We start from the raw sequence: 14,853 nt of genomic DNA, 5'->3' as shown, positions 1-14,853 counted from the left end.
CTGGAGACAGTTCCCCATTCTAGGGGTGTGGCCTGCATGCTTTGGGGTTAGGGTAGAACCTTGCATTTGGCTCCGTGAAATCTTGATGGTTTGCCTGGGTCCAGCTTCCCCAGCGCTCACTCTATGTCACTGCCCTGGTCTCAGCCTTATTTACCATGCTGCTCCTATTTTGTCACCTACACCTGTTGTCAGCAGTGATTTCATATTTTCTTTCAGTTCAATGATCGCAGTTACTGAAATCATCGGTTCTTGAGAGCCTCTTCAGACCGCTACTAGCAAGTAGCCTTCTCTGAATCTTTTCCAGTTCCACTGTCTGCTTTTTGAGATGTCACCCCAAACTGGACAGAGTATTCTGCGTGTAGGCATTCGGTGAATTTATCGTGGCATGATGAGATTTTGTATTTTATTTTTATCCCTTTCCTAATAATCCCTAACATACCAAAAGCCTTTCTGGTTGCTGCTGCACAAGGAGTAGAAGCTTTCAGAAAATTACCCATGGTGACTCCAAGGTCTCTTTCTGGCATAACAGCTACTGTAGAACCCATCATTGTATACCCATCACTGTATTATAGCTGGGATAATTTTTTCCAATGAGTATTATTTTGCACGTCTCAATGTTGAATTTCATCTGCCATTTTGTTGACCAGCCACCCCGGTTTGAGAGATTCCTTTGTAGCTTTTTACCTTCTGCATTGGACTTAACATTGTTGAGTAGCTTTGTATCTTCCGCAAACTTTGCCACTTCTCTGTTCACCTTCTTTTCTAGATTATTAGTGAATACGCTGAAGAGTGGAAATCCTGACTATTGCATCATACTTTCTATGTATGCAAGAGATACCACAGGCTACAAACTGGAGAAAAAAGTGAAGGGCATTGCACTTGTTAACCCTGAAGTTGGACATTTGGTTCTGAACAAGACTGACAAATGCACTCTCTCTTTCTGCAAAAAACTCAGCTGACTCTCTAGGAGCGTGTAGTGCAACAGTGAAAGACTCAGCTGTTGAAAAACTGAAGAACTCTCTCACCATATTAAAAAAATGTGCATGCATGGCTGCTAATGACACCAAATGCAAATAGGCATGAAGTATGAAATCATTGCATGTTACCCAAATGTCTGTGGTAGGCCCATAGATGTATTCTAGATGTTCGGGTTATCGACGACACATCAGCTGCATCTGTGACATCTTAGAGTTAAATGCTTGTGAACTGAACCCCAAACAGATGGCTGCTTATGCATTCAATGGAGCTACAAACTTCTCTGGAAGATATAGTGGAGTACAAGCTTTCCTAAGAGAAAAGGATAACCCTAATCTCCCCTATATACACTGCGGAGGCCATCTGCTTAGCTAGTACTAGTATGTGTGGCTAAATCTTCAAAAAACATCAAAAAGCCATAAATGCAATGGCGGTGTTATACTATTTTTTTTCCCCAGCAAGAATCCAAACAACTGAACATCTTGGAAACAAAGGTACACTGGGGCTCAAGTTTAAATTAGTGCAGCCTGGGAAAACCTGCTGGCTTTCTCATGAATGATTCTTCTCTATTGTCCTAAAATGACTGCAACTGTTGTTACTGGCTTTGGAAAAAGTATTTACCTAGATAGGACAGATTTAAGTAGTGAGTCTGGTGGACTATTTTGTTACCAAGTTCATAGAAGACTATTCCACACTCTCTCTTCTAAATCTACTGTTGAAACCACTTGGGTCATAAAACCCAATTAAAATGCTCTTTGTCCGGAAATATAAGCTATCCTTCGATCAGCCAGGCCACGCCTATACTACAGATAAAAATTGAAGCAGCTACTGTCAATCTTCTGGGGTTTGAATTAGTGGGTCTAGTAAAGACACACTAATTCGAACTGAGGGGGTGCTCCTGTCGATGCTGGTAGTCTTGCTTCTGCAAGGAGTAAGGGAAGTCGATGGGAGAGAGAGCCACTGAAAAATTACTGGAAGAAGTAAAGACTTCAGTCCAGAAGTTGACTAATGCAGACACTTATATTGATTCCTTAAGTGAAGAGAACAAGAAGTGGTTAAGCCAGCTGGAAAAGTACACAGACTTGAGTCTTACAAATCTACAATAGCAATTTCTGGATTCTACTCAATCCGCACATAGCTTTTACAGATGCCGGTTTTATAAAACACGAACAGTTTACTGGAGTGAGGCACTCCCAGCAACGGGGCTGCCATGTGATCAGGACAGAATAGAGAATTTTGAACACAAAGTAGAATATCATATGACAAACGAATGAAGATTCAACTTCTTATTTATCATCACTAATGGCTTGACCCAATCCTTGTGCTATGTTTCCTGGGATGACAGAAGTAGAAATTCAGCTCTTTCTGCTCCTAATCTCAACAGCTACAGTTGATCATTCTTTCCCCTCATTGAATAGAATTTTGTGTTTTCAGAAAAGTCTCCTATGCCTGATCATGAGTATATCATGAAGGACTGGAAGTAACGGGCATCCAAGAAGACACCAAAGAGTAGTGCAGATTTATAAGACACCAAGAAGGATCTACATGTAATGCTTCATAATAGGTTTGAGTAGCCAACTTTAATTTCTGTGATTTTAAACCATGAGTGAAAGCTAATAAAATTGTCATGAAATGTATTTCAGTTTTTACTATGATACCCTACAGCTCACCCTTGCTCTCATGATGTCAACAGTGATTAGCCTTCAAGCCCCCCTTTCCCCGGTATATTCAAACAACCCCACCTGAATTTCAATTCCTGGGGAAAATACTGGCTGGAACAAGGACTGACTGACGTTCACAGTAATGACAGGGCTTTCTTCATACCTGTGCTATTTGTCTGATTCTGGGGAGCCTAGCATGCTTTCCTTACGTATGTAGCATAATATTACTATTGTTTGTTCTTAAGTGCACACTATAGGACATCAGTCTGTAAAAGGTGGCCAAGTTAATGTTGCTGCTAGTGTAACCCACGTACCTTGTGTGGGTCACTGTCACATGTAGTGGCACTTAGGTCTCTTACAGCCAGAGATAAGAACAAGGGAGCTCTACAGCCCAAGCTGAGAGCCAGCTGGTTTTATAACTCAAACTGTAGAAGCTCCTCCATTAAGCTCTAGAGGTTCTAGGTTCAAATCCACCTAGTGGTGATTACACCAGCACCTTCATTTTGGCTGCTATTGATATTTTTGTATTTTAATTGAATCCCCAGTAATACATTAATGCAATGTTAGTATTAGCATTACACTATATACCGTTTTCCATTGGGTGGGGGCTGATAGTCGTCTTACATAGGTAAGATTTGAGAGAACCAAATAACTCCACCGAATTGAATAACAATAAACTGGTATTTTTAAGAGGAAAATAAGGGCCCATTAACTCCAGGGCCCACTTATATCATTATTAAAGGACATATATTATGTGGGGTTGATACATGTAAGAAGACCCAAGGGAGAGGGAAGAGTGTAAGTAGAAGGTGGAGGGAGATACTCCACAGATGCAGACACTACTCTTTATTTAGTCTATGTAGGTATTTTCTGGATTGCTATGGATGAGGCCAATTTTCTGTTTGTTTGAGTTTGTGGATTACAGCATCTTTTGAAGAGAACCACCAAGAGTGGTAGGAAACCTACTCAAGCCATTCTGCTGAGAAATACTGCTGTCCAGCTAATAAGCAGGCCCAACCAGTGGGAGAACCCAGTATTAAAGAATTGATATTGCTTGTTAGTCTTGCTTGAAAAGTGAGGATAGTAATACTCAGCTGCTGTGTTTCACAGGGGACTGATGAGGCTGAATTCATATAATATTTGTCAATTTCCTTGATAACGTTACTGGGAGGACATTATAAAAGTGGTATATTGCCAGGAGAGAGACTTATTTTGTTCTTTGAACAAGGACTAGAGGTAGACACAGTGCAATGGAGTAGGTCTTTAGCTGGTGTCTACTGGCATAGGTCCTCTGTAGTCTACAAGAAGTAGTAATACTGTAGATAGTGTTTACTGGTTAAATGCTCATGCTCTTACTCTCTCTCTCAAGCTAGCTCCACATATAGACAATTCTATTCTCACCACGTAACTAAATATTTTACACTCTAAAAGCTCTGAAATCCTCAGCTGGTGTAAATGTGTACAGCTCCATCCAAGTCAGTGGTGTTACACTGATTTGCACCCGCAGAGGATTTGGTCTGTTGTCACAGAGATCAAGAGCTTAACGTGTTTAAGAGTTCTAGCTGAGAATCATTGCAAGTTAGTTTTCTGTTTCTCTAGCTGTGTCTACACTACACTTTTTGTGTTTGCTTAGTGTTTAGAAAAATGTCTTGCTGTTACTAATATCCATGCAGCTCTCTTTGAATCAGGTGTCAGCTTTTAAATGATGAATCAAGGCCATGGTGTGGGATCTAGTATTTCAATAAAAATCTCACCGAAATTGACAGAGATTTTGCCTGCATAAAGGGGCTAAAAGGTTGTGTGTGTGTGTGTGTGTGTGTGTGTGTGTGTGTGTGAGAGAGAGAGAGAGAGAGAGAGAGAGAGAGACACACACACACACACACACACACACACACGACCAAAATGGGAAGGTAGCCTCTGGAGCAAAGGCAAAAGACAACATTTCAAAGTGGCTTCAGAATTACCAATACAAGGAAAGGATGAGATAAATGTAAAATTAGCTTGAACATATGGATGTGTATTTAGAACCCAATTCTACATAATTTGAAATCAAAGGCCTTAACTGGTAATACAGGCCTTTAACCAATCAATATTATTATTATTCCTTTCTTTAGTCTTTTCATTTTTGATCATTTTTGCATCACACATGTATTATAAACCGTTAGCTTGTCCCACAATTATGACAGAAATTCAAAGTGGGGACTTGGTCATAAATTACTCAACTCACATGGGTGAAACCACAACTGTAAGAAATCTCACTGGTGGTAACCTAGCCCTTGCTGTACCAACTGGACTCTACATACCTAATGGTTGCAACACTGACATGTTTCATGTTGGAAAAATATTTGCTTAATGCACCTGAGGCTGCTTGGTCACTATTGCTATTGGACCCATAATCTCATTTTAAATATAACCTTTTCTGAAATGGCCATGAAGCAAACAGTTGTGGCATTTGTGGTTTCATAGGATGTTCTAAGAGCCCTTAGGCTAAAAGCATTCTCTTCATCATCCCTCTTTGTGGTAAAATGAGACTGCCGCCTTCTCCCCCAACTATAGGCCTCAAGTAGTCCAAAAAAGAGGGCTGGTTGGAAAAAAAAATTTTTTGTAAAAAATGATAGTGTTTAAATATTTTTGTTTTGATACAATGCAGAATGAAAATGAGAGACACAGCATCCATCCTAGAACAGTCTGATGGTTAGGATACTCATGTGGAACATCAGAAACCCAGATTCAAGTCCCTGCTCTTTCTGATTCGGGATAGGGACTTGACTCTCGCTTTCCAACATCCCAGGTGAGTACTTTAAACATGGGGCTTTAGAGTCAGTCTCCCTTTAGCCCAGTGAATGTTTCTTAAACAAACTGGAATCCTTCCCTGGTCCTTGTGCTTTTTTGGCAGGAATTCCCGGAACTAGCCAGTTTCCAAAGTGTGAAACTGTGTAGGTTTTTCTGTAATCTAAACCCCTTTGTATTTAATGTGGTGTTTATTTTATGTTAAATTATAACTACAGAACATTTCTCTTCTACACTATTGACAATGCCCAGATATTTTTTATATGAAGCTATAATGCCTTGAAATTATATAGTACATATCCAGAGCTGTTAAGCATTTTGTGAACATTGTTAATAAAGCTCCTAGCATGTATGTGAGGCAGGGGAATATTATTCCAGTTCCAGTATTATTCCAGTTCCACATACTGGGAAGCAGAGGGCCCCAGATCTATAAAAGGGACTAGATATTCACACCTAATTTTAGGCAGCTAGACAATCACAGAAACAACATTGCAATCCACAAAGCCTGAATTGGGCACCCAGACTTCCTATACAAGGATTGAGAAGATATAGGCACCTTGCAATACAGTCCACAAAGCCTGCGGGAGGCTGCCTAAGTCATTGGCTAATGGAAGATGCTAAGTAAAGAGGTGTGAACTAACCCCCATCCTTCTCCTGGAGTTAGGTGCTAAGTCCACACTCTGCAGGGAAATGCCCATTTGTGCTCCTGATTATGAAGCTGGAGAAGAAAGACATTTTGCCCCCTTAGTCACATGCGGGGCCTACTCCAGAGGCTGCCCACTGACTCAGGCCCTGCACACAAGTTCACACCTCCGGGGGAGGAGGCTTCATAACTTGTAGGCCGGTGGTCAGAGACCCCTGACTCAAGTCCTCTGCCTGAGGAGAGGGGATTTTGAACAGGGATGTGATAGGGTGCCTACCTCACACAGTCATGGAAGGAGTTAGTCATAAGCTGTCCTAGAAGGAGTAAAGGAGGTGAGTCCTCCAAGGGCCCAGAGAGGCTGAGAGAGACCTTGCCTGTCACGGGGCAACCAAGGGCCAGGCAGGCTCAGATAAAAGGGAGCTGCAGTGTGGAGTAGCATCACTTGCTGGTGGGAGCCCAGGGAATCAGGACTGTGTCCCTGGAGGGCTGAGATCTGTAAACACCTTGGTCAGGACAGTGTCTGGCTCCTGGGACCGAGCCGCTGAACGTGCTGAAGTGAGGGCAAAGAATGTGCTGGGGGCGCCATGGGGAAGTGGCCCAGGGAAACAGACCAGGATTGACCAAGGTTAGAGAAGCAGCAGTGAGAGCCAAAGCAGAGGGTGGGCCCAGTTCCTCCCTCCCCTGACTCACCGCTGGGGTGCAGACCGCGGACATGGGCACTGGCCTCAAGCTAATCCCTAGAACAGTGCTCACCAAGCAGTCAATCGGGATCTGCCGGTAGATCTTGGAGCCTCTGACGGGATCCTGACTGCTTTGGCCAAGAGGCTGTCAAGTGCCAGCACTTCCGCTGCCCCTCCCCCCCTGCTGTGCACCTCCTGCCCTTTGCCTTGAGCTGCCCCCGCCTTTCCCCACTTGCTGGGCAGGGAAGGAAGAGGAGGGGGTGCTGATGTCAGGGTGCCCCCTCTCTCACCCTATAGTTTATCTCCACAGAATGGAGGGGGGCAACACAGGGGTTGGGATGGAGGGAGTTTGCTGGCTGCTTTTGAGAGTGGTGCAGGGCCAGGGCAGAGGTAAGCCTGCCTCAGCCCCACTGCACCATGCAGTGTCCAGTTGGAGCCTGCATCCTGAACCCCTGCCCCAGTCAAACACCCGCCTGCACCCCAAGTCCTTGCCCTACCCCCGAGCCCTCCCAGACCCAAACTCCCTTACAGAGCCTGAGCCCCCTCCTGCACCCCAACTCTCTGCCCCAGGCTCAGCTCAGAGCAACTCCAAATCCTTTAACCCAAGACCAGGGTCTGCACTTCAACCCTCTACCCCTGCTTGATGAAAGGGAGGAAGGATGGGGGAGTGAGGGAGAAGGGAGTGAGGAAGGGTGGGGTCAGGTATCTGGGTGTGAGGTAGATCCTGGATTGCACTTAAATTCAAAAAAGGGATCTTGTGCTTAAAAAGGTTGGAGACCCCTGCCCTAGCACAAGCAGGAAAGAGGTGCCAGTCTGGTGGTAAGGACTCCCCCCTGGGGAAAAGGGCTGTGCTACCTCTCAAGTGAGTGGTATAACCACTAGACTCTAAAGTCACAAACGCTTCCTCAGGCTCAATCGCTATTTAACTATGCAAGTATTTAATTACAGGGGGACAGCTATAACGGAGGTCCTAACCCATCCTGCTTTTTTGTGCGAACTCACCTACGGAGCCTAATCCGGTAGGTGGGATCTGAGGAGTGTTCCCTATAAGCTGAGCAGTTGGGTGGCTGTCTAGGAGAGATTCAAATGCCATGCAGCTGATTGGCAGAGTGCCCACAGCTGGCAGCAAGTGTGTCTACTGGTGGTGCACATCCACACGTGCCTCAGTGCACATAACAAAATGTGTTCTGCACATGGATGAAAAAAGAGGGAACACTGGCTCTGAGCACACCTACCAGATTGGGCCCCACACACCAAGTAGGTGACTGAGCGTCTATATCTCCCAGTCTGTGACTAGCTCTGGAGTTCAGGCAGGAGATGGGCATCTAGATAAGAGGGAGTCTGCAGTTGGTGCGTTCAGTGACAGAAACACAGGCTCCTAGGGAACTTTAATTACAAAAATGTAGGCATCTTGTGTATTGAGAAGCATACAGGATTAGGCAGCAATGAGCAAGAGTTATGCGGCTCGCAGGTGCCACAGAGTACCTTTGTGGATTCTATCCAGGAAGACTGAATGATTTGCCTGATGTCATAATGTGGCATAGAAACTAGATCAAGACTGCACATTTATACTGGTGCAGCTACCCCGCTTAACAGGTTCTGGGAAAATGCTCTAAGCAACTGGAGAGAGCTCCCATGTTGGTTTAATAACTCCACCTGGCAGCTGGGTTGATGGGAAAGCTTGTCCCACTATCTACAGAAGGCATGGAAGATATGGTTGGGCTAGCTACATTGCTTAGTGATATTGATTTTTCACAAGCCTGTGCATTGTAATTATAACAAAGTATGACTGTAATGTAGATCTAGCCAAGGAGTCTTATAAGCTTCAGGTCCTAGGCTCCAATCACTGATTAGGTAAAATTTGGTTCAAATGTGGGCAGATAACAAATACAAATGGTCACACTTGCTCTCCTATTAACCTATTTCCTTATTTTTTTTAATTTCTCCATATATGCTATAATTAAACTGTAGAGAGCAAAATGTGCCATTTAAAATTGCCCTTTCCTTCAAATGTGCAGATTGTCAACCTGACATTATTTAAATTTAATAATAAATGGAAGCAACAGGTTGCTAAAAACAGTCTTGGGTATAAATTAATGGACACCAATGGAATTATTCCAGGCATGAATTTGGTCTTTTTGGTATTGAGAGTTCTGCTTATGCACCCTTGCTCAGTATTTGAGTTTAGAGGTGAGTGAGAAATCAACACTCACATTCCAAATTCTGTTATCTACTCTCCCCTTTTGATATGTTTTCCTTCTCTTCTTTTGTTCCCATTCATAGCAATGTGAAAAAGCTTCTTTCCTACAAGCATCAGAGAAGAATATTGTAATATATGCCTATACATGTGTCCAGTCCTCCAGCCTGTTTCTGGCTCTTGCTTGTGTTATTTATTTCTAATTTAATACTTCATAATTGATGATATATGAAGAAATATTTAAGAGCAAATATTTCTGCTAAAATAGACTCCTTTGGTTTCCTTCATCCATTTCTCTGAATCCTATATATTTAAACCCTAAGAAGAATTGTCTTGTTTGCTGGGAACATCTCTAATTTGGATTTAGGCAAGTTTTAAAAAAACTGTAGGCATTTGAGGAATATTTTAAATACTTCCTATCTGAGAGAGTACACAGAATATCCACAAGAGGGAACTGTTTTACATAAAGAAGACTTGTTTTCTTGCTTTTGAAATATTGCTTTCCAAAACCAGACCATCTTGATTTATATCACCTTGTCAGGATCATGTCTCAGATTTTATTACCTGCTAGCCACAGACAAAAGTAAAATAAAATATAGTATTCATTAGATATTTAAACATTGGTGGTTATGTAAACAAGCTTTTCAGCTCTTCTTTGTTGAAATACTAAGTAAAGGAACCTGTGTATAGGTTTGTTTACTCAGAAAAGATGACTCTAGAAAATGTAGCCTTAAATACCTAGTTGAATGCAACTTCAAATGCAGCTGTTAATACAAGTTAATTAAGATTGCAGCTTCTGTGCACTTTTTTCTAATCTATGTATGTAAATGTATGCAAAGAAGTGGCTTTTCTTGATCTGGTTAGTCTGAATAATTCATTACAAATTTTATTTCTATGAATTCAGAAATCAATGCCCTAACTGCAAAATTATCTGCTTTCTGTGTGGCTTGTGATACTCATAAATTTCTTCATCTGATAGTTCTTGCTCACTGATGCTTTATGAAGAATTCAGAGCAACGATTCAAAATTTGCCATTTACTCTCCGTTAACTGATTACCTAAATCATATCATTTGAAGTTAGTTAGTTTACACAGAGCATGAAGTTCAGCATCGGCATAAGCTTTTGCAGGATTGTGACCTTATGTAAGTACACAGCAGGAAGGATTTCAAACTGGATATCTAGGATGAAATTACAATGTATAGTTTCCTCTGTACTGTTTGGCTAGTTATGTAATACTAATATTTGACCAGCAGAAGTCTCAACTTAACTTTTTACAAATATCTACAATAAGCTGAATGCTAGAATATTGATATAAAGGAGTATGAATGGGCTTAGGCCAATTTTTAAAGAAACCTCACCTTAATTAGGGATTAGTGCAGTCTAAGATCTATCCTGATCCTAGTCTTTTAATAAGAGGATTCTTTGTAGATGTGGCCACTGCCATTGAGAGAGAACAGACCAGTCTGCACAGCAAATCCCAGTGTCCAGAGATGGTTACTGGGAAATCTACTGATCTCTCTTTCTTCCCCTTCCCCCCTTTTCCAAAGTTGCTGGTGACTAGTGTTCTCTGTATGCTGAGCACTTGAGTGGCCACCTGGGAGTTTCTAATGCAGCTCAGTTGATCAACAGACAATCCACAGCCAGCCAGCACTGTGTATTTATAGGAGGTGCACATCCACCCATGCCTCAGTGCTCATAAAATTTATCCTGCACAGATTCCTATGTATGTAGAACCCCGGTTGAAGGGTGCTTGCTCTCTCCTTCATTTCTAATCTACTTGAGCTGCTATCCAGGTTCTAGTCCTAGCTCATGTGTGGGATTACTTAATAATTACACCTTTACACCCTGTCTAGCGTCTCTGCGGGCTTTTAAGAATTTATGCCCAGTCAATAACTGTTAGCAAAGGGGGGAGGCTAATGACGCCACCGTAATGGGGGGGAGAGCTCTTCATAACCTGACCTACTTGCCGCCAGTTAGATCCCTTTCTCCTGCCTTGTCAGAGCCCTCCGCTGCTAAGCTTTTGGTGCCCAGGTGTTAGAAATCTGGCCCTCAGCCAGTTTCCTAAGGGGCCAGGTGTGTAGACCTGTATTTCCTAACCTCCATGCTTCCCTGGAGGAGGTCTCCTAGGTATGGAAGCCATCAGCCTGTCCCTGAGACGAAGCCGCCTCTGTGGTGGAACATGGGCGGTGTTTTGGGGAGCAGATGGCACTAATACATGTGCCCAGTTGGCTCACATCGCCCTGTGCTTAGCCCAGGCCGGGTTAGTGCATTTTTCAGACGTGGCCCCGTACAGCAGCTTAATGCAGCCTTCCCGTGCGGTTATTTCGATTTTTGTTGAGTGTCTCCCTGACAGCTGCAGAAAAGGACACGCTTCATGGCCAAGGCGAAACATTGATTCTTTTATAATGGTGGCTCGGTGCGCGCCGACAGCCGGATGCGCTGGGGTGCGGGTCTGCCCCGCGCGTCGCTCAGATGCCAGGGGGAGAGGGGCATGTGGCCAAGAGGGGCTTCAACCCCACTCGGTGGAGGCTCTCGGGTGGCGTTGCGAGCGGGAGCCGAGAAAGCCCCGCGTCGCAGCCGATGTGTGGGGCTGCGTGGCCCGCCCGGGGGTTGGGTTGCGGTTCCTGGGGGCGCCTGCCTTGGACCGGGTTTGGGCTCGCTGGGTTTGGACCGTCTCGCGGGCCACGCGCGCAGCCCCGTCGCTTCTCCCTGCCTTGCTTTTCCCCCCCGTTTCTTTCCAGCGAGCTGTGCGCACAGCAGCTCCGCCCCGTATCCTCTGGCACCTGCTGCTGCAACTCAACCGGCCCCAGCAGCCCCGGGGAGAGCAGCTTCTCCCCCCTTCCCCGCCCAACAAAACAGCGCGTTAGGAGGATGATCCGATTCAACAGGGCAGAAATGCTCGTTCATCTCCCCTCCCCGCTCCCCCGCAGCATTAGCGCCCCTGCGCTCCCTCTGCCTTTCGCTGCGCCTGGTCCATTACGCGGGCCTCGCTGCTGCCGGGGGAAGAAAGAGGCCGGGTTGCCATCTCCATGCGCGCCTCTCTCCCTGCGCCCTGCATTGGGGATGCCAGTCCCAGCTCTCCCCCTGCACGGAGCGGCTGGCGGGGTGGGGGGAGCCAGGCCCGGAGCCGTGACAGGCACCGTGCGTTAGCCGGTACGTCACGGCAGCCACCAAAGCAGCCAGGAGCACATTGGCTTTGAAGCGTGTGTGTGTGTGTGTGTGTGTGCGTGCGCGGGGGGGATTTTCTCTGCGCCCTCCCTCTCCATCCCCATCTTGGCTCCGGTGGCTGCGCGGCCGGCGGGACTTGTTGGGCTGCGCCTCGCCACCTGGGACGCGGCTCGCTGCCCCCGGGGCAGGCTGGAGAGCCGGGGGAAGGACGCGCCCGGCAGCAGGACCAGCCAGGGCCGCGGCGCGGGCATGGGGAGCCGCCGGCAGCCGGAGCTCGGCGGCCCCTGCTGAGCGGCGCGCGCGCGCCCCCCGGGAAGAAGGGGGGGGGACACCCCGCTTCATGCGCTCGGCGGCCCCGCCCGCGCCACACGCCTGGCGGGGGCTGCCGCGGGCAGGTCGAGGGGGGCGCCGCTCCAGCCCCACGGGAGGAGCCTGCAGCATGGGAGAGGCGGCGCAGCCGGGCCGGCTCGGGAGGCGTTAGGCGCCCCCGGGGGAGGCGAGGAAGGGGCTGGGCTTGGCGGAGGAGGAGGGTGTGCGCGCGTGCGGCGGCGGGGAAAAGGGGGGGGGCGGATTATTCATCATAAACAAGTTCAAGACTCAGCCAGCGCCGGGGAGAGCCCGGGCAGCAGCTGGCACAGCCCCGCGGCGGGGGCGCAGCGCTGGCTCCCTCGCGGGTGGCGCGGACGCATTAGCCGGCTGGAGGCGGGCAGGGGGCGGCCCGGTGGGGCGGGTCTGAGCGGAGCAGCAGCAGCAGGAGGGGGGCCTTGGGCATGGCCGGCGGGGGGCGCTTTGGGGGGCGCTGGCGGCGGGGGGCGCTCCCCGGGGCCCCCGCGCACCCTGCTGGGTGTTAGCCATGGCCAATGGCAGCGGCGTCGGCAGCAGCAGCAGCAGCAGCGCCTCGGGAGGCGGCGGCGGCGGCGCTAGAATGAGTAACAGCCTCGGCGCCAGCCACCTCCACACGGGCTCGTCCTCGTCCCCGCTCAGCGTGCCCAAGATGGATGCGCTCATCATCCCGGTGACCGTGGAGGTGCCCTGCGACAGCCGCGGCCAGCGCATGTGGTGGGCTTTCCTCGCCTCGTCCATGGTCACCTTCTTTGGCGGGCTCTTTATCATCCTGCTCTGGAGGACCCTCAAGTACCTGTGGACCGTCTGCTGCCACTGCGGGGTCAAAAACAAGGTGAGACCTCCCCCTCCCTCACTTTTCCTTCCCCTCCCTCGACCAGGGGCGTTCTCCAAAGAGCGGCGAGCGCAGGGTGTTTGGCGCGCGCGTGTTTATGGTAGGGTCGCCCTGGGGTTGCGCAGCGCGTGGCGGCGGCGGTGTTGTGGTAGGGTCGCCGTCCAGAACGGAGCCGCCGGCTGAGGGTGGCTCTCTTGGGTGTCCTCGTTAGGAAGTGTCCTCCCAGAATAGCAGGAGCGTCCCGCATCTCCCCTTCTGTTGGCCAGGGTCGATCCTGCCCATGGACACAGCGGGACAGGACCGCGGAGATGGTTCCCTAAACGGACTCGCCCCTAGATTTGAGAAACCTCGGAGGGGGGAGGTTAGTGGGTGGTTAGCCTTGGCTGAATGAAGTTGTTTTCTTCCATGGCACCAAGAAGGAAAAACTTGGCCGAATTGATTCCTTCCCTGCTGAGGCTAGGTCCGCAGGACAGGCTCCCCCAGCGCTCTTGGCTTCTGTTTGGTGTGGTAAATGTAGTGTGTTTTGTGATGTTGTAAGTCACCGCTCTGGATCCAATTTTCCTCTGTAATCTTCCGGGGACAGAGTACCTCAAGGTGCTTTGGAGTCCTCCCTCCATTTGCACCTTCCCAAGGAGTGCAATGAACATGCTTGCAGAAATGCCAGCTTCCCTTCCTCTTCATACCCCAAAGTAGGAGTCTGATCCTGGCTAAATACAGATCGGTATGATCCTTTCCACTTTTTTTCTTCATTTTCAGAGAAATGGGACATAAAGCGTTAAGGCTCCAAATTTACTAAAGTGGATTTTGACAGGCAATTTAAGACCCCAAAATAGACTGGCAGCTGGAGTTTCTCCCCTTCCCTTTTCACATTTTTTGGATTACACATGGAATAATATCTGCTTTAGTTATTCCTGGCACACAAACACTGACAAGAACACACACACCTTTTAATATATGGTTGCTAGGTTGCTAGTTTGCTTTGACGTACAGTGAGCTGCCTGCTTTCCCCCAACCTCCACCCCCATATGATCTGGCATAACCTGGCTACACAAGAGGGTTGGTTTTTTTTCTTTAACTGGAGACAGGAAAAAGTTATAAAGTAAGGTAATTATGTAGCATCTTGGGAAATGTGATACAGTTCATTAGTATCTTTCTTGGGGTGTCCAGGTAGCTTAAGGTAAAGTTGCCTTAAGAAGAGCCTCTTAATTTCAGTTTGGAATAACTTGGGTATATAACAATTGTGCTATCAATGGAAAATGTGGCAATTAAATAGATGGGTAAAGTAAAACTTTTAATACAGGTCTGACTTAGAGAAAAAATACCTGGCAAAGCAGATACCTTGGAGATTTCTTGTTTAATAAAAGTAACTGAAATATCACCTTGTGGAAGGAGAGGTTTGGTGGGTGTGTTTACAAACATAGTTGTATTTTATGTATCTTTTGGAAAATACTGGTTCCTATGAAAAGATAAAACCAAATTCCCAAGCAAGGGGTATGTAGCTAGATTTGTCTGGAGTTTCCCCTCTATATTTTTAGTCCTTGCCTCTGCTGGTGGCCATAAG

The 14,853-nt window shown here is 47.1% G+C and overlaps 1 protein-coding gene and 1 long non-coding RNA gene across 21 annotated transcripts in view; both read left to right on the top strand.

Moving 5' to 3' along the window:
* The window catches only part of LOC112544316 (uncharacterized), a 43,807-nt gene extending 38,317 nt beyond the window's left edge, over positions 1-5,490 (top strand). The window contains exon 4 of the long non-coding RNA XR_003087659.3: positions 5,287-5,490. This is a non-coding gene — a long non-coding RNA (uncharacterized LOC112544316). The remainder of the gene's footprint in view (positions 1-5,286) is intronic.
* A 6,669-nt stretch (positions 5,491-12,159) lies between these two features.
* KCNMA1 (potassium calcium-activated channel subfamily M alpha 1) overlaps positions 12,160-14,853 on the top strand; it is a 755,813-nt gene continuing 753,119 nt past the window's right edge. For 3 of the 20 annotated variants that reach the window (XM_075934725.2, XM_089780048.1, XM_075934719.2), the window contains exon 1: positions 12,166-13,292. In XM_075934725.2, the coding sequence (XP_075790840.1) occupies positions 12,969-13,292 (324 nt within the window). In that variant the 5' untranslated portion in view covers positions 12,166-12,968. Of the gene's footprint in view, positions 13,293-14,853 lie in introns of all 20 variants that reach the window. The other 17 variants (XM_025180272.3, XM_014569153.4, XM_014569151.4 and 14 more) reach the window with 9 other exon arrangements.

The sequence above is a fragment of the Pelodiscus sinensis genome, chromosome 8 (assembly GCF_052426305.1).
Source record: "Pelodiscus sinensis isolate ZL-2025 chromosome 8, ASM5242630v1, whole genome shotgun sequence".
In the NCBI taxonomy this organism is placed as follows: domain Eukaryota; kingdom Metazoa; phylum Chordata; order Testudines; family Trionychidae; genus Pelodiscus; species Pelodiscus sinensis.
The sequence above is the reverse complement of the archived record's forward strand: the minus strand, read 5'-3'. Positions and strand labels throughout refer to the sequence as shown.